General features: G+C 36.8%; 1 gene segment (V, D, J or C); it reads left to right on the top strand.

Annotated features, from left to right (window-relative positions):
• The first annotated feature begins 12166 nt into the window (after positions 1–12166).
• On the top strand, positions 12167–13161 carry LOC134756932 (T-cell receptor beta chain V region CTL-F3-like). The segment is given in 4 exon segments: positions 12167–12214; positions 12339–12408; positions 12497–12701; positions 12939–13161. Coding segments are annotated over 2 exon segments (246 nt in total).
• Positions 13162–21062: the final 7901 nt, after the last annotated feature.

Raw genomic sequence — 21062 nt, 5'->3', positions numbered from 1 at the left:
AAGTTTATTTCAATTTCTGCAGTATTATCTATATATTCAATACGACAGTAATCAAACTACAAAATATTTATTTCATGAAATTTGGCATATAATCTACAACTAAGTGAAAAAGAAGAACAAAAATAAGCATTATTTAAGAAGGACAGAAAGTGACGTGAATTGCTCTACCAATTACCAAATTATGTTATCACTTAGGATAATGAAAGAAGCGTGATTGGCCGGGCGCGGTAGCTCACGTCTGTAATCCCAGCACTTTGGGAGGCCAAGGCAGGCGGATCACGAGGTCAGGAGATGGAGACCATCCTGGCTAACACAGTGAAACCCTGTCTCTACTAAAAATACAAAAAAATTAGCCGCGCGTGGTGGCAGGCGCCTGTAGTCCCAGCTACTCGGGAGGCTGAGGCAGGAGAATGGCGTGAACCCGGGAGGCGGAGCTTGCAGTGAGCGGAGATAGCACCACTGCATTCCAACCTGGGCGACAAAGCCAGACTCCGTCTCAAAAAAAAAAAAAAAAGAAGCGTGATTAAACAGGCAAATGGAAAAGAGAAAATGAAAAATAGGTCCATGAATGTATAGGAATTTCACATATGGTAGAGGTGTTATTGAAGCTATATGGAGGAATTATGTAATATACAATAAGTTATTCTGGAACAGGTGGTTATCCATACAAGGAAAGATGAATTTAAACCTTACTTCACAATATATGCTAAAATAAATCACAAGTGGATTAAATGCTTAAATGCAAAATTCAAAATGTTAGGTGTTTTGGTAAATAATAAGGATTATATCTTCATGAATTTGGGCTATGGGATTTTTTTATATAAAGAATTTTAAAACATGTTCACCCCAAATAAAAGAATAATGCATTCTACTAAATTAAGAAATCCAACAAAAAGTAGCACAAAGAGAGTAAAGACATAAACCACAAACTGGAAAGATATTAGGAACACATACAGCTGACAAACGTTGGGTATCCAGAGTCTATAAAAAACTGTTACAAGTAAATAACAGTTAATCAACCAAAAAGAAATATGGACAAAGGGTAGTTTACAGGCAACACTGGTGGCCTATAATATATAAAATATGTTCAACCTTCTTAGCAACCAGAAAGAAGCAAACTAAAACTATATTGTACCATGAGATAATATTAACAAACTAGACTGGCAAAATTAAAAGTATATTAAATAGCAAGTGTAGTCCTAGATGTGGAACATTTGAACACACTCATGAACTGTTGGTGGGATCATTTATTTGGCTTAATCACTTTGGAAAGCATTTTGTTATGTTATGAAGTTGACATGTTGACTTGAAGACTCAGTCTTTACATTGCCAGGTATGGCAACAATCTTGCACCTAGGTAAGCAGAGACATGTTCAAGAATACCATACTGTTTGTAGCAGCACAAACACCCAGCGAAAAATTAGTGTGTATTAATTCAAGAATGAATCAATTCTAGCCAATGAAAATAACGTAATACTAGATAGCAATGGAAGTAAATTGTCTAGATTATGTGTCAACATATTATCACAGACCTAATGTTGAATGAAAAAATAACATTACAGAAAATATATAAACTAGCTGATTCCTCTTAGACACATTTCAAAGACACACAAAATTAAATACTACATAATTTACAGATTCTTGTGTAAATGCTATAGACTATAATGCAAAGCAAGTGAATGACAAATTTAAACTTCAGTTTACATCTACCTGGGCATGATGGAGAAACGATGAGGAAATCTAAAAGAGTAACATGGACTGAGAAATTTTCAGCAATAATCTAACTCTTAAGCTGATTGGTTGAGGCAAAGGTATTCATTTTATTGCTTCTATATATGCATTGCATATTTGTCATAAATATTGTTCTGTATAGTTCAACATTTAATTCTTTAATGTAGCCGGACGCGGTGGCTCATGCCTGTAATCCCAACACTTTGGGAGGCTGAGGTGGGCGGATCACTTGAGGTCAGGAATTCAAGACCAGCCAGTGACATGGTGAAAGGCTGTCTCTACTAAAAATACAAAAATTAGCCAGGTGTGGTGGTGGGGGCCTGTAATCCCAGCTACTCAGGAGGCTGAGGCAGGAGACTGCTTGAACCCAGGAGGCAAAGGCTGCAGTGGGCCGAGATCAAGCCACTGCACTCCAGCCTGGGAGACAGAGCAAGATCCGTCTCAAAAATAAATAAATAAATAAATAAATAAATAAATAAGAAAAAATTACTTAATGTAAAGCTGCTGCTATGTGATTTTATAAGTGTGTCAAAAGCTACTATCTGTAAAGACCGAGTTGTATGATTCCTTCCCTGAGATGGAAGGGAGGAGGGTAAGAAGCAAATTGACAAGTTAAAAAAGTAAATCGAGTGTAAATTAGTTCAACCATGTGGAAGACAGCGTGGCGATTCCTCCAGGATCTAGAACCAGAAATACCATTTGACCCAGCAATCCCATTACTGGATATACACCCAAAGGATTATAAATCATTCTACTATAAAGACACATGCACATGTATGTTTACTGCAGCACTGTTCACAATAGCAAAGACTTGGAACCAACTCAAATGCCCATCAGTGATACACTGGATAAAGAAAATGTGGCACATATACACCATGGAATACTATGCAGCCATTAAAAAGGATGAGTTCATGTCCTTTGCAGGGACATGGATGAAGCTGGAAACCATCATTCTCAGCAAACTAACACAAGAACAGAAAACCAAACACTGCATGTTCTCACTCATAAGTGGGAGTTGAACAATGAGAACACATGGATACAGGGAGGGCAACATCATACACGGGGCCTGTTGGGGGATGGAGGGCTAGGGGAGGGATAGCATTAGGAGAAATACCTAATGTAGATGATGGGTTGATGGGTGCAGCAAACCACCATGGCATGTGTATACCTAATGTAACAAAACTGCACATTCTGCACATGTACCCCAGAACTTAAAGTATAATAATTTTTTAAATAAATGTATGAGTGATTTTACTTAAAAAAATAGCAAAACAGTGAGTCACAGAAAAAAAAAACTAAAAGCAGGCTGAAACTTACACTATTTTTAACAGCTAAAACAAAGCCTGCCCTCCTACATTCTCTGAAATTGAAATGATTCTGTCCCATGTACAGAGCATCTACAAAGGCTATGGGAAGTGATCACATCACAAGCAGGTTGCTGACGGGGGCGGGGGGAGCTGGCGGAGCGGGTGAGGAAGCCTTACAGAAACAGCTACCACCACGATTTCTGTCTGAGCCAACCATGTGCCTCAGACTTCTCTGCTGTGTGGCCCTTTCTTTCTGGGGAGCAGGTAAGTCCCTGTTCTGAACTGGTGAATTCCAGTTCCAAGACTCTCTCTTGTGGCTGCAGTATCAGGCTCCCTCCTGGGCTTTTCTCCTTCCTCCACAGCCTCCATGGACACCAAGGTCACCCAGAGACCTAGACTTCTGGTCAAAGCAAATGAACAGAAAGCAAAGATGGACTGTGTTCCTATAAAAAGACATAGTTATGTTTACTGGTATCATAAGACGCTGGAAGAAGAGCTCAAGTTTTTGATTTACTTTCAGAATGAAGAAATTATTCAGAAAGCAGAAATAATCAATGAGCGATTTTCAGCCCAATGCCCCCAAAACTCACCCTGTACCTTGGAGATCCAGTCCACGGAGTCAGGGGACACAGCACGGTATTTCTGTGCCAACAGCAAAGCCACAGTGCCGAATGTTAGCCCTTCTTAGAACACAAACTCATTATGGACCCAGCTCAGGAAATAAGTGTATGTCAGGTTGGTACACACTATAATAACAGAAAGCCAACTTGAAAGACAATAAATCAGAAGGAAAAACTTGTAAATAACAGCTCTAAGTGAGCAAAAAACAAAGGGGGAGGGGTACTTAAAACAGCTGATGGGGACAAAACCCCAGGGAAGGAAGCAGAAGGCATAAAAAGCTCGGATTCCTCGGTGTTCAGGATATTAGTTAAGATATACTAAGTTACCTTCTGTCTCTCTTTTCATATGAGCTTTAGGGATTTCTAACAATCTTTATTTAAAGAATGGGATTCTGTGCTTTTCACTTGGTAAAGCTGTGAGTTCAGAAATAAGAATGACAAGCAAATCAACTGTGTCTTTCAGGTAGCCCCTGATCATCTGACCCAGCACATTTCCTTGAACTAGAGACAGACTCTAAAGGGCTTTTTGACTGCTTCTCATAGCTCTTCCTGCCATAGAAGTTTAGTAGGAACCATTAGCAATTCCCACCCTCTGGAATGTTACAATCACAAAAATTTTTAAAGCACCTTTATTGAGACATAAGATACATGTAGAATATGTAGGCAATAAACATATGCAACCGATGCAATAAAACCCACCCTCATTGTAAGTGTATACTTCAACAAATTTTAACACATTTTTATGCCCATGTAACCATGATGACAGTCAACATACAAAACATTTTCATCATCTCAAAAAGTCCCCCACATCTCTTTATTGAGGTCTCGTTAATTTCTCTCAGCATTGCTCTGTAGTTTTTATTATACAGATCTCATACATATTTTCCTAAATTTTATTTTAATAAATTTTAAATGTACTCAATAAAAATATTCTCTGCCAAGATTCCACATCAGCCTGACTCAGCCTAATTCAATTTCATCTTTACATTTTTCAATTGACATCTCTACCTCAGCATATTACATAAAAATACCTTCTCCAGAAATTGCATATGGTTTGGAGCAACCATATGTGAGCTCACAGAGTCAGCCTCATTCACCATGTGAACCAATCAAGTGTTGTGCTGCTCTGTTTCCAGGTAAATTATACTCATTCACATGTATTGGAAAAGCTGTGAAATTTCTGCAAGGTGTACTTTAAGAAGAGGTATATTTTGTTAATGAAAACATACCTATGAGTTAAGATTAATTAAAGGGAATATTTTGCAGTTAAGCACATGATTTGGAATGAGGGGTTGGGTGTTGCAGCCCTGCTGGTCAAGCCTCTGAATTCCATTCTTGTTTCTCCCATAGGCCACCTTCATCAGGTCTACAGTTCTACAATACAGAGTGTCAGTAGTAGGGAAGGTCGTTCATGTGAGAACACGGAATACTTGGGATTCTGTAGTTTCTGCTCAACTTTGCTGCGGACTTAAAATTGCTCCAAAAATACAATTCACTAATTTAAAAATGGATACAAGTATTCAGATGAAGAATTACCATATTGGAGGCACGAAATGGGAACATACTGTTGAATCTGTTGCAATACAGGAAGAGTGTTTAATGACAAACTTTATTACTCCTTTGTCTAGGAAATAGGACACTATTTAACATTGACTACAACGAGGATCTTAAATACAGTAGAACTGTCTAAATTCTATCATTAAGAATAGTGTATACATTACCAATATTGGGATCTGAGGTGTCTCAGAATTAGTAACACATAGTACTGTAGAGATTATTTTAAAACATAGTGTGGAGATAATTTTGTGATTCCATTTTAGGAATACTATTTCTGATTACATGGTTTCTTAGCGTAAAGCCTCACTCTTTCATGAAAGAGAGTATATACTATCATACTACGTCCCTGTAGTTTTCTATTCCAATAATGCTCCTTAGGAATAAAATATACATGATAATCATGATGATGATGTGGATAATGATGAATATAATTGATAATGCAGACAGTATGTAGAAAGATAGATGATAAAATTTGTACCATGTTTCCAGGACTAGAATACAATCATGGTAAGTATAATATAAAACTTGTTATAATTGAAGTCTGTAAACAGTCTAAAGAAGTAGTTTAATTTTTTTCCCCTGACACCTTGACAAATCTGCAAACTACAAATATAGGCTAAGTACTTCCGAGGCTATATGAACTTCCTAAAAAACATTTCCTCTCTGTGGATTCCAGCATAATGCATATTCTCTTCTAAGGCAGAAGTTTTTAACCTGGGATCCATGGACCTCCAAGGAGTGCACAGATAAAATTCAGGGAATCCATAAATTTGAATGGGAAAATAGATCTTTATTTTAACTAATCTCCAACTGAAATATACCTTTCCCTCTATGATATAGTGAGTAAACCATAGTAGTTTTAGTAATACCAGTGACAAAATCAATTGCAGAAATCACAAACATTTGCTTACATGTTGCATAAGTGACAGTTGACATAAAAGTCAGATATTTTCATATCACGTTACATGCAGTAAATATACCTTCATCACTATGTTGAAATCGTGACAGTTTTCAGATTCACCAGGTTATATTTTATTTAATGAAATTTAAGTGTTCCTATATTAATATACGAAAATTTAAAAAAATATTTTGATGTCTGCATTTCAAAATAATTGTTTTTCTATATTCTAGTTTATGCATTTAAAATGTTATCCTGAGATGGGGTCCTTAGGATTTACCAGTCTGACAAAGAGGTCCCTGGTACAATGTGAAGAACTCCTGGACACAGAATTAGATCCTCAACGCAGGCATGATTGACAACCTGAAGCCTAGACTCATGCATTGGAAGCAACCATGTTGGAAGCATTCTTTCTCAGAGTTTCACCCACACTGCTGCACCTCTTAATGCTTCTCACTTTAAATAATTACTCTGTATTCTCTCTCTTTCTCTCTCTCTCTCTCTCTCGCTCTCCTGCTCCTTTATTTTCTCTCTCTGCCTTCTGTTTTTCTTCTAGGAGGAAATAGCAACAGCTTCTAAACCCCACCAGCTTGCAACCAAAAGTTTCATCATGAAAGCATCTTTTAATGGCAGATAACCTCAGAACAACATTTGTCTACCAAAACAAAAGCATTCATTAAGAAATCATCAGAATTGAACAATGAGAACACATGGACACAGGAAGGGGAACATCACACACTGGGGCCTGTTGTGGGGTGGGGGGACGGGGCAGGGATAGCATTAGGAGATATACCTAATGCTAAATGACGAGTGAATGGGTGCAGCACACCAACATGGCACATGTATACATATGTAACAAACCTGCACGTTGTGCACATGTACCCTAAAACTTAAAGTATAATAATAATAATAATAATAATAATAATAATAATAATAAAGAAATCATCTAGAATCCTATTTTTATTTACTAAAACTATTGGGAAGAACCTATGCTATACAGTGAATTTACACTCATACAAATTTCTACTCGTGTTGGAAAATGATACTTTAGTCAGCTGGTACAACCCTATGACCATAAATGTCTGATTTCACTTGATATAGTATTGACTTCCTAACTTCCTGTGAATTAGAATATCAGGTCCAGAACGTAATAATAGCAAACACAAATATAGTGTTTCTTATGTACTAACAACTGTTCTAAATGCTTTATTTATGTAATGTTCATCACAGGTTTGGGGGTAGTTACTTATTATCTCAATTTTACAGGTAAAGTCAGATTGAAGAGAGGCTCTGTAACTTTTACAAGGTTACATAGATGCTAAATGGCACAGACAGGACTAAAGCCCATGCCGTCTCCCAAGTCCCTGCTCTAATCCAGTGTCAGTAGGGGAGGGGCACTTCAGACGCTTTGCTATTCCTAAAATTACAGGAGTAGTCCCTACCCCATCTCTACTGTATTAATTATTTATAGTAAATACAGAGGGCGTAGAGAATTGGTTCTTTAAAAAAAAACAACCACAAAAAACTAACTTCCAAACCCCTTCTTGTGTTGAGTTGAGCACAGGTGCATGGCACTCTGTGTATGACTCTGACCAGGAAATGAGGGATTGGCTCTTCTGACCATGCAGGCAGGCACTTGTCCATTTAGAAGGGATATAAAAAGCTTCTATAAGCAGAAGAGGAGGTGCATGTGACTTGATCTCTCTAATTCTTAGTCTCACCATCTGCAAAATCAGCTGTGACAATCAGTCATCATGTAGCAATGACAAATTCTTTATATTAAGCCCTGGGGAGGGGCTAGATCTCAGCCTCTCTCTCTCTCAGAGCCTGTGTCTGTAACTTCAGAGAGATTTCATCGCTGCCATGGGCAGCTGTGTCCTCTGCTATGTGACCCTGTGTCTCCTGGGAGCAGGTGAGCTCAGCACACATCCAGTTGGTCAATTCCTATCCTGGGCTTGCCAGGCCCCTCCCTGGCCAGCACCTCCCTTCTGGGCATGATCTCTAGCCTTTGTCTCTTGGACCGTTGGATACTGACATCTATCAGACGCCATTCCAGCTCACTGGGGCTGGATGGGATGTGACCCTGGAGTACAAACAGAATTTGAGACACAATGACATGTACTGGTACTGGTACTGGCAGGACCCAAAGCAAAATCTGAGACTGATCTATTACTAAAGGGTTGAAAAGGATATTCAGAGAGGAGACCTAACTGAAGGCTACGGTGTCTCCCGAGAGGAGAAGGGGCTGTTTCTTCTCATGGTGAAGCTGGCCCACACCAGCCAAACAGCTCTGTACTTCTGTCCTGGGAGTGCACCACAGTGGAAGCACAGCCATTGTCTCTCTGTGCGGAAATGTGTCCTAGCCCTGTAGTCCCCACCACATCATCTAGTTTAATTTTTTCATTTTTAATATTTTCTTGAGATGTTCCTATGTCCTGTTACTTTTGCAAACACAAAGGATACAAAACTGAAAAGAAAATAGATCCTTTATCCAAGGAGCTAAGAGTCTAGCAAGAAAGTAATTATAATAGAACGGAAAATATCATATATAATACTACAATCAGAAGTCATTTGGGAGCTTCAGGGAGGACATGCACAATTCTGTCTGATTGAATGAGAAAAAGCAAAGAGGAAGTCACATTAGAACCTCACCAGATAGACCTGGTTCTGAGTAGAGCATTCCAGGCAAAGAGAACAACTTTTGCAAAGGCATATTAAAGAGTGTGACACTTTGGGGAACAGTTTACAAAGAGAAAGATGATGATCAATGTATATGAATCAAAAGAAATGGAATATATCTGAGGAAGTAGAAAGGAGTTTTTGAAAAAGTTGAGTTTTTGGTCCCACGAATATAATAAGTATGAAAGTCCTTTGTAGGCTGTTGCTCAAAAGAGAGAGCTGAAGCTTGATTGTTATCAGCAAACAAGCAAATGATACAATTTTTCAATTTTCCTCATATAACTTTGATCATTTACAAAGGGCACAATTTCAAACAATATAAAATCAGGTTAGCAGTAGCAGTTCCCATTTGGGATAATAGGGTTCAACTGTCTATGGAACAATCAGATAAAAACTAGAAGTACGCAACTGCATAGACAAGATGTGAAATTGAGATGCCATAAAGCTGGACTAGAGGTTGAGATTCTGCAGATTTCAGCATGTCAATAATTGAATTGTGGGGACAGAAAATTCCACCCAAATATAGATTTAGATCACAGAGATAAAATGCATGGGAATTAAGACTGTGGTATTCTGGCTCCTTATGGAGAATAAAGAAGCCTGAGAGTGAGGAGTGATTAGAACATGGGATGTAAAAACAAAAGAGGGAAAGAGAGAGAGTGAGAGTTTTGTTTTGTCTGATATTTCTAAGAAAATTAGGGAAAAAAATAAAGGTAACCCGGGCAGAAGAAGCCACAAACACTTCTTGGGTAACAGGGAATAGTCGGTAAAATGTTATATGTTAGTTTACTGAGGTGAACAGAACCTTTTCCATTGAGGTTCCATTTGGAAAGACATAAGACTTAGCTAAGATTCCAAGAAATCACCAAAGTAGGAAATGAAAAACCTCCATGAATGAAGTTGCATGAGTCTGCCTACCAGTGGATAAAGGATAGGATAAAAGAATAGCTGCAAAGGATAAAAGAATAGCTGAGGCACTGAAGTAGAAGCTCCAAGTGAGAGGACTAAATCTAACAGACATGAAGAATTATTATAAGAGAATTATTATAAAACCACAATAATAAAAGTGGTATAATATAGGGGCATTGATACATAAATAGATCCAAGGAAAAAAATACATGTGCATAAACACACAGCAATGGTACTGCAATAATCAAAGAATACATTTTTCAACAAATGGTGATGGGAAAATTGGGTATCTATATAAAGGAAAACAAGTGCAATTGGACACATCTCAATACATAGCCAAAATCAATCCCAGCTATATTAAAAGCATAATTGTAATAAAATCACAAGGCTTCTAGAATACTGTATAATATAAGAGCACATCTTCATGGCCTTAAAGCAGGGAAAGATTTCTTATTCCCTCAATCAGTAGGGAACAGATTGATAAAAATGGCTATATAAAAACTGATATTGAATTTATCAAAGTTAATTATATAAGAGTGACAAGATTGACTGTATAGTGACATATCATTAAATATCTATATATTTATACCAAATTAATATCCCTATCTATATTTATATATTCAAGAAAAGCTAGTATATATAATTTATTTTTTAAAAACCTAGAAACTAATTTTTCTACAGATCAATGAGAAAAAGGTAACTGTCAATAGAAAAAGTGAGTGAAAACCATAAGCTCCTAGCAAAATCTCACTGGTCATTAAACATGTAAATGTTGCTAAATTTAATAATCAGGGAAATGGAAATTGAGTCCAACGAAATATATACCCACAAGAATCTCTACGATGGTAAAAATAGTAATCTATCAAGTGTTGGCAAGGCAAAGTTCAACAAGAATTCTCTGAATCACTGGCTAGAGTGTATATTGGTAGATCTACGTTGGAAAACAATTTGGCATTACCTAGTAAAGTTCAAGATGTGTGTACCCACTGTCCATCAATTCCACCCTTGAGAAAGGCTTTTCTAGAGAAACACTTCTGTGAAAATCAGGACAAGGATATTCACTGTAATACATCTGTAATAGCAAAAATGCATACAACATCCAAATGTAACTTAACAGAAGAGTAAATAAATTATGGTTTATTATTATAAAGAAATTACACAGCAGTAAAAATTCATGAACTAAAACTAAACACACAAACATGACTGAATTTCACAAATTTGAAGAAAAATTACATTACAGAAGAAAGGTACAGTATTGTCTCATTTGTATAAAGTTTGGAAGCATGTAAAACTAAACACTATTTTGTTTGCTTATGTACCTATGTGTTAAAATATGAAAGAGAAGCAAATAAATATAAAAGCAAACACCTCAGTAGAGTTAGAGAACAGAGGCATGGGATCTGGGAAAAGAAATGAGAGCTTTCAAATATTCTGGTAATATTTTATTTCCTGTGCCAAGTTGTTTTTTTAAGTGGTCATTTTGTTGGTATGTTATCAAGTTATTGTCTATATATTCAAAGACAATCTTGTAATGTGGAGGAAACAACCTCACTGAACAATTAAATAAGTAAGGAGAAATCTATGGAAAGATATACATTAAACTGTTAACATTACTAACCTGAAATGAGGATGAGATGGAGGAAGAAAAAAGTAAAAAAAAAATAAATCACCAAAAATGCACTATTTAAAATAAATAGTTACAGAAAGAAAAGCAAAAAAGGGAGGTTATCTAAAAGAAACACTAGTAAATGAACAAGCTAAAATACACCAAAAAGAGCTAAAAGGTGAAGTATTTTTCAAAGCAGTGGCTAGTTTCAGAATCATAAAAATAGCAATTACAATAGAGATCTATATTATACTAAAAGATAATTAGATAATTAATAGCCAGAAGAAATGTCTAGTCTTGAGTTAGAAACTGATGCTCAAATTAATGGCAAAGGACATTTCTGAAACAACTGTAAAACTCTGCATAAAAACTAAATAGTAGATAAGATGAAAATGCATTGATGAGAAAGGATGATGATCATTAACTGAAAAAAAAAGCTTATCAAACAGAATTTCAAGAATATTGTTTATAATAAAAAATAATGTGTCTATATATCTACACATTTATATATGGGGAGAGAAGGATCTAGAAAGACTCTCACTAATGTGTTAACAGTGATAATTGCTTTCTGGCAGTGGTATATTTTTATTTTGTTATTTTATTTTCTAACTTTCTAAAATATCAGTGCTTTGCTTATATTAGCAAAAATAGACATACAATATTTTAAATGAATACAAAATAACTTAGTTATATTTACTGAGTTAGGAATAAAAGCTTTTTTTCCCGATACCATGAAGTGTTTTTGCTCAGAAACAGGAAGCAGTAACAAGATGATTATGAATCTGTGGAGCAATCACGTCACAAGAAGGTGCAGACGGGGATGAAAAAGCCTCATCCCTTTGCGACGTCAATGCGACCACGGGCACCAGGCTTCTCGGCTGTGTAGCTCTTTGCCTCCTGGCAGCAGGTGAGCTCTGAGCACAGAAGAAAAACCCTTGTCCTGGGCTGGCCAACCCCAGATCCAAGCTTTGCTGTTGTTGTTAAGGTCTTTCCTGGACTCTGTCTACAGCATCTGTTTCTTTCTCTTACAGGCTGTTTTCATGCCAAAGTCACACAGACTCCAGGATATTTGGTCAAAGGAAAAGGAAGGAAAACAAAGATGTACTGTACCCCCGAAAACGGACATACTTTTGTTTGTTGGTATCAGCAGAATCAGAATAAAGAGTTTATGTTTTTGATTTCCTTTCAGAATGAACAAGTTCTTCAAGAAACGGAGATGCACAAGAAGCGATTCTCACCTCAATGCCCCAAGAACCCACCCTGCAGCCTGGCAATCCTGTCCTCGGAACCGGGAGACACCGCACTGTATCTCTGCGCCAGCAGTCCGTCCACAGCACTGAAATGTCAGTTCCTGTTAGCACACAAACTTGTCACAGACCCAGTTCAGGAAGCAGGTGATGTATTAGGTTGGAAGGGAGTAACAGAAAATAACTGCAGCCAGCTTAAGCCACAGTGGAATTTAACACAAGGATAAAGGGTGTTTAGCAGAAGTCAAGAGGTGATGGACAGACAGTTCTGAAAAGGCACCACTAGGGCCAGGCTCTAGAATGACTATCTCTCCAGCTCTGATTTTTATTCAATTTTGCTGCTGCATGCTTTTCTCTCCCTGTACACCATCCCTTTTTCTCCAGGCCTCGTGGTGAGAATGAGATGGTCACTAAAGATTACAAATTCAGTTGCCATCATTTCCCTACAGTGACAAATACCACCCCAGCTCTTTCTAAGCCTGAGTTCAAAATCCCAGGAGAAAAAAACAGATCCGTCATGATCCAGCCATGAACCTTCTCATAGAGCACTCAGCAGTAGGCATGTATGTATGTATTTAAAATCACATAAACGTTACTTTCCCACTCAGCTCAAGCAAGGGAAATGCTCTGTTTTTCAGTATGTACATTCGGTCTGTTGGTTCTGTATGATAGAGAGTACTCATACCCATTTCTTCAGAAATACATACCCAGATTTTCTCTGGTTTCCTGCCAGAATTGAAAATTATTGTACAAATACCTTCATAGACTTGTATGATTGCTTTATAGGATTATATACCCAGAACAAGTTGTGATTGCTGAGACATGTAATTCTATGCATATTTTATCTATCTAAATACCACCACGGGTTCTTCAGGATCACCGTATACATCTGCAATCCCACATAAAAGTGAATAGGGTGTTTTCCTACATCCTAATACCTCCTTTAATCCTTATCCAGTGATCTAGATTGTTATCAGTCTAGCGATGTAAAGAGGTTCCAATCTCTCTCTCTCCATCCCCTCAGCCCTGCTCACCCAACACCAGAATATCATCAGTGTTTACCATAAAGAAACAGGTGACAATTTTTTTAAAACTAAATAAAACCAATAATTTAAAGGAACTGAGAGATTACTTTATACTACTATAATAACAAGTGGCAACAATCTAGAAAGCTGAATAATGTTCTCTCCCTCCTTTTCTTTCCCTTGCATTTTTCTAACTACTAATGAATTTGAGCACTTCTTCATGTGATAGTGGTCCTGGATTTCTGTTCTCAAAATGGCCTATCCATATCCTCAGGCAAAATTCTCTATTGAGAGTTCTATATTTTCCTCCACAATTTGTAGGAAGTCCTAAGATATACAAGATATTAGTCTCCTTTTTGAAATTTTAGGCACTGGAAATACCACCACTCAATATGGCACCACCCCTGTCCCAGACTTCAAAGAATCAGTAGATGTGGGAGGAACCAGGTGGTCTCTTACCTTAGTAGGTGCATGCATGTTATCTCCATTATGTGAATGAGACTTCTATCTTTCACTTCCACTCTGCTGAGTGCTCAACATGCTGTCTCTTCCATTATTACTCATGTCTTTAAGCAGCATAGAAAAGTTACCAGCCATGGCTGTCCCCAAACTACTGTCACCCATCGACAACCCTTTCCATCCAGAACTGCTGAAAAAATGCTTCACTCCATTTAGCTGTGCTTTTTTACAATCTGGGGTAAATTTGATTCAAATTAATTTTCATTGCTCTAAGTAGATTATGCTGTCTGGTTATAGCAAAGGACAGAAAAACTTCACACATCTTTTTGGAAGACTTAATACTTGCCCACACATTATCTCTTTTAGGGCCAAATTCCATCCACTGCAAACACCAATCTCCTTGAGCTCTTGATATGACCGCTGATCCATTTTGATTCCACAAATGCTTGCAAAGCAACTCCCACTCACTGAGACATATAGGCATTGAGAAACTTTCAGCTACACTACATTGAATTTTGTTTTCTGGGGAAAGGGAGAAGAGTAAAAAGAACCATAAAAATGTATTTCAAGTAATGTGTGTAAGGATGACAAAACATAGATTACTTTCATGAAAAACATTAGAACATTATATTCTCTTTGGGAGTGATTTATCATTGGATAAATTAAAACAAATTCCTGAGGAAGTCTGGGAAAAAATAAATTTAGGAAAACAAATTTTAAATGATATCCTGAAAACCATCAGGGTTTACCATAAAGATAACAGTCTAAAAAAATCCAACAAACAATTTAATAATGAATGAGAAAATATGAATACAGAAAATTCATATGAATATGGAATGAAATATTAGTAAAAATGTGTTTGAGAACACTTACAAATGAATTTTGTTGTCCAATTTGATTAAGAGTCTAGTCAAAGTGTTACTCTTTTAAACTACTTATAATGGTGTCAGTTTGACAATATGGAATAAAAACCTTTAAGATGCTTATTTTTTGGGATTTGGCTTTAAATCAAAAGAGATAGTTGTTACTGTACTTGTCCTATTGCTTTAAGCCACTATAAAACTTGACAAAAATTATAAGACAACTATTTTCAGACAGCAGACAACAGGCAGTATGGGGTTGCCATCACTGAGAAAGAGGAAACCTAGAAGGGGAATTTCACTATTGTCCTAAGACTCTGCCTTGGTATGATTTCTGGGCCGCAGCTCCAGGATATGAAGCCCAAGCAGGGGGCAGTGGTCTCTCCAGCATAGGGAGGCAGAGACTGAGTTCAGAGCTGTGGACATGGCTGATAGTGATAGGGATAAGCTACTGGAGAGAAGGAAGCTATGCAGAATAAGACCTCCAAATATTGTATGAAGTCCCCTTAAGTCTTTGGTCAAAAACTTAGCAGCAAATGCACAGGAAAAGCCTCCATAAGACCTGGCAGAGAGCAGTTGCTGGGTAGCTGTGAGAGGAATGGAGATTCTGACAGTCATACGGGCATGGGAGACAGGAATCCTGACCGGGCAGAGCTAAGAGGCCTTGCTGAAACCCCTGGGAATGCAGCTGGCACCACATAGGGGTCACATCTCAAGAGAAGGACTACCAAAGTCATAGAGTAAACCACTCCAGAACTGCCCTAACAAAGCTCAGCAAGTCTCAAAAGGATCTAACTGATCTGCTAGTTAAGTTTGCTGCCTTTTGAAGAAAAATATCTCAGCACTCTCTAAATAAAGGCAAATATATATATATACATATATATATAATCTGTAGATATATATGTCTGTAGAGAGATATGTCTCTAGAGTGTCAACAATGTAGCATCTACAATTTTGATCTTGAAATGAAAAAAATATTAGACATAGGAAGAACTAGGAAATGTTACACATGGGGAAAAAAATAAACAATAAAAACCAACCCTGAAATAACACAAATGTTGGAAATTTCAGATAAGAAATTTTAAGCAGCTATTATAGAAATATGTTCAAGAATTTGGAGGAAAATATGGTCATGATTTAATCAACTGATGAAATTGATTAACCCATAACAATCAAGACAAAATGGGGAAAGACACAAATTACAATATCAATGATGAAGGAAAGCATATGTCTATAGACACAAAAGACATTAAAATAGTGACACAATATTATAAGTATATGCAATACATTCTTCAACTTAGATGAAATGAAATTATTTGAATAACACCATTTACCAAAATGATTCAAAATGAAATAAGAAATGTAAAGAACTTCAAATGAAGGAAGTTAAATTTTTTATCAAAAATCTTCTCTCAAAGAAACTCTAGACCTGAATTATTTCTTCATGAATACTATAAAAAATTAAGGAAAAAAGACTATCCTTCTTACATAAACTTTTTCAGAAAATAGAAGAGGAAGAAACACTTCACAACACTTTTATAAACCCAGCAGAACCCTAATGTCAAAATCTGTCAAACGCATTACAGAACAGTATCTTTCACGGCTGCAAATGAAAGAAAACTTTTCACAATATATGAACAGATTAAATCCAAATACGTCTCAACAAAATACTGGCAAACTGAATCCAGCAGCACATCAAAAAGCTTATCCTGGGATGCAAGGCTGGTTCAACATATGCAAATCAATAAACATAAGTCATCACATTAACAGATCTAAAGACAAAAACCACATGATTTTCTCAATAGATGCAGAGAAGGCCTTAAATAAAATTCATCATCATGTTAAAATCTCTCAATAAACTAGGTATTGAGGAACATACCTCAAAATAATAAGAGCTATTTATGACAAACCCACAGCCAATATCATACTGAATGGGCAAAAGTTAGAAGCATTCCCCTTGAAAACAAGCATAAGACAAGTATGCTCTCTCTCATCACTCCTATTCAACATAGTATTGGAAGTTCTGGCCAGCACAATCAGGCAAGAGAAAGAAATAAATGGTATTCGAATAAGAAGGGAGATAGTCAGGTTGTCTTTGTTTGCAGATGACATAATCCTATATCTAGAAAACCCCACTGTCTCAGCTCAAAAGCTTCTTAAGCTGATAAGCAATTTCAGCAAAGTCTCAGGATACAAAATCAAAGTGCAGAAGTCACAAACATTTCTATACATCAACAACAGGCAAGCAGACAGCAAAATCATGAATGAACTCCCATTTGTAATTGCTACAAAGAAAATAAAATACCTAGAAATACAGCTAACAAGGAAAGTGAAGGACTTCTTCAAAAATAACTACAAACCACTGACTGCTCAAGGAAACCAGAGAGGACCCAAACAAATGGAAAAATATTTCATCCTCATGGATAGGAAGAATCAATATCATGAAAACGGCCATACTGCACATAATATTATAGAGTCAATGCTATTCCCATTAAACTACCATTGACGTTCTTCACAGAATTAGGAAAAACTATTTTAAAATTCATATAGAACCAAAAGAGAGCTCAAATAGCCAAGACAATCATAAGCAAAAAGAACAAAGCTGGAGGCATCATGCCACTGGACTTCAAACTATACTATAAGGCTACAATAACCAAAACAGCATAGTACGGGTACAAAAACAGACACATAGACCAATGGAACAGAGCAGAGAACTCAGAAATGGATCACACATCTACACCATCTGATTTTCAAAAAACCTGACAAAAAAAGCAATGGGGAAATGATTCCCTATTTAATAAAAGGTGCAGGGAGAACTGGCTAACCATTTGCAGAAAATTGAAACTGGACTTCTTCCTCACACCTTATACAAAAACTAAATCAAGATGTATTAAGGACTTACATGTAAAAGCCAAAACAATAAAAAGCCTAGAATAAAATCTAGGCAATATCATTCAGGATATAGGCACAGGCATAGATTTCATGATGAAATCGTCAAAAACAATTACTACAAAAGCAAAAACTGACAAATGGGTTCTAAAGAGCTTCTGCACAGCAAAAGAAATTATCATCATAGTGAACAGGAAACCCACAGAGTGGGAGAAAATTTTGTAGTCTATCCATCCGACAAAGGTTTAATATCCAGAATCTACAAGACATCCAAACAAATTTACAAGAAAAAAAACAAACAACCCCATTAAAATGTGGGCAAAGGACATGAACAGACACTTCTCAAAAGAAGACATTCATGCGGCCAACAAACATACCAAAAAAAAAAAAATCTCAACACCACTGATCATTAGAGAAATGCAGGTCAAAACCACAATGAGATACCATCTCATACCAGTCAGAAAAGCCTTATGAAAATGCTGGCAAGGTTGTAGAGAAATAGGAATGCTTTTCCACTGCTGGTTAGAACCTAAATTAGTTCAACCATTGTGGAAGACAATGTGGTGCTTCCTCAAAGATCTAGAATGAGAAATACTATTTGACCCAGGAATGCCATTACTGGGTATATACCCAAAGCATTATAAATCATTCTATTACAAAGAAACATGCATGCATATGTTCATTGCAGCACTATTCATAATAGCAAAGACACAGAATCAACCCAAATGCCCATCAACGATAGACTGGATAAAGAAAATGTGGTATATATACACCATGAAATACTATGCAGCCATAAAAAGGAATGAGATCATGTCTTTTGCAGGGACATGGATGAAACTGGGAGCCATTATCCTCAGCAAACTAACCCAGGAACAGAAAACCAAACGTTGCACGTTCTCACTTATAAGTGGGACCTAAACAACGAGAACACATGGACACAGGGAGGGGAACAACACACACTGGGGCCTGTTGGGGGATGGAATGGGGGGAGGGAGGGCATTAGGAAAAATAGGTAATGCATGCTGGACTTAATACCTAGGTGATGGGTTGATAGGTGTAGCAAACCACCATGGCACACATTTACCTATGTTACAAACCTGCACATCCTGCACATGTACTCCAGAACTAAAAAAAAAAAGTAGAGTTGCTATGAAGTACATCTATGGGGGGGGCGGGAACTAGATAATTCACTCAAATTTTGATTAGCAAAGTCTTCCAAAAATTAATTTTCTTCAAAAAATAGAAAATATACTTTTGGATCAGAAATAAATAAGTAATAAATCCAAATATGTATGAATATATGTATATATTTGTGTGCATATACATATGTGTATATGTGAACAATTCTACAACATGACCAAGTGAGTTTATTGCGGGAGAAACAGTGGTTTAGCGTTCCAAAATCAATATACTTCACCATATCAGCAGAATAATGAGGAATAATCACTTGACCATCTCAACAGATGCAGAGAAACCTTTGACACAATCAGTAGTAAATCAAAAGAAACACTATCAGTAAACTGGTAAGACAGTTATCTCAATCTGATTAAAGTTATAAATGAAAAATTTACAAATAACATCTGATTGAATAGTGTGTTGAGCACTTTCCTCCTATAATATAATAAGACACAAGCCATGAAGTTTACTCATTACTTTTTACTTTAATTATAGATGAGGTCTCACTATATTCCCCAGGTGGGACTTGAATTCTTGGGCTTAATAAATTCTTGTGCTAAGCTGCTCACTATTTTTATTCAATATTATATTGGAGATCTTAACCAGCGTGATAAAGCAACAAAAATAAAAGTTTTAAACATTGAAAAGGAAGAAGTAAAAGTACGATTATTTGCAGATTACATGATTGTTTACATAGAAAATCATAAGAAATCAAGGAACAACAACTAGAAATAATTAGTGAATTTACCAATATCACAGGATACATCAGTATTTTAAAAATCAAATTTTTTACTAGTTGCAAACAATTGAAACACAAACTTCAGAAAATAATACCATTCACAATAGTACCAATAACAAATTACTTAAGAAAAATTTAGCAATAGATGTTCAATTAAAAACTACAAAACTCCACAAAGAGAAACTAAAGAAAATATTTTTAAATGGAGAGATATATCATGCTTATGGATTGGAAGTTTCAATGCATTAAGATGGTAATTCTCAACAAGTATGTTGGAAAACCTGGATAATCATATGGAAAAAATGAACCTTTACTGCCACCTACCACCATAAATGAAAATTAAATTGAGATGTTTCATAGATGTAATTATAAAAGCTGAAACCACAAATGTTCTAGAAGAAAATACAGAAAAACATCTTTGTGAGTTGAGAGTAGGCAAAATTCTCTTAGGACACCAAAAACTCTAAGCAGTAGTAAAGAAATAAAATTACTTATCCTTTGGCAGCCTTTTATGCCAGAGGGTGTGTGTTACACAGATCAATAACTCACACATGGAATGAGGGGTTCAACAGTCCTTAGAATCACGTACATACGCACAGCACACAGATGGACATGGTCTGTGGGTAAGACGAAGAAGTCTGTGTTCTGCCTGTGGTAGAGTATAGGTCAGAGCAAAAGTGGATTATAAATACGATTTGAGAGGTACGTGAGCCAGCCCAGAGTAGAGAATATATTGGCCTGTGCCGTTAGGAACCCTCTCATTTGACCAGAAATTGGGATGCCTTTTTCAATTTCCTTCCCATGCAAATGTGTGTCCCCTCCATTCATTCCTCTGATAATGCTCACTCACTCCTCCTCGGGCATAGATTCTGCTCCCAGAATGATTTCTGCTTCTCCTTTCCTTGCTCTGCACCTACAAACTTTTGTTAGAAATGCCCAGGAAAACGGTCTCTCAACCACTGGATATGAGTCCTCTCTTCTCTCAACTAGTGTGATCACCACGAATAGTTCATATTCAGCCCCCAAATATTAATTCCACTCAGATTACTGCCCACAGCAGGGGACAGCAAAACAGCATGTTTACTTTAAGAAATGCAAATAAGGGCAATGATTTTTTTTTTACATTGAAGACAAACCCAAAATAAAAGTTCTTATGATCATCGTCTTGTTTATATTCATCAGACCCCTGGCTAAGCCATTTACTGGAACAAATCCACATTTTTATTCATATTGCTAACAGAGAACCCTAACCAGAAAGAGAAAAAGGGAGGGGACACTGGAATATGTCATCTGGAGTGCAGACAATAGCTGTAAAATGCGGTTGGGGGCCGGGCGCGGTGGCTCAAGCCTGTAATCCCAG

The sequence above is a fragment of the Gorilla gorilla genome, chromosome 13 (genome assembly GCF_029281585.2).
Source record: "Gorilla gorilla gorilla isolate KB3781 chromosome 13, NHGRI_mGorGor1-v2.1_pri, whole genome shotgun sequence".
Classification (NCBI taxonomy): domain Eukaryota; kingdom Metazoa; phylum Chordata; class Mammalia; order Primates; family Hominidae; genus Gorilla; species Gorilla gorilla.
The sequence above is the reverse complement of the archived record's forward strand: the minus strand, read 5'-3'. Positions and strand labels throughout refer to the sequence as shown.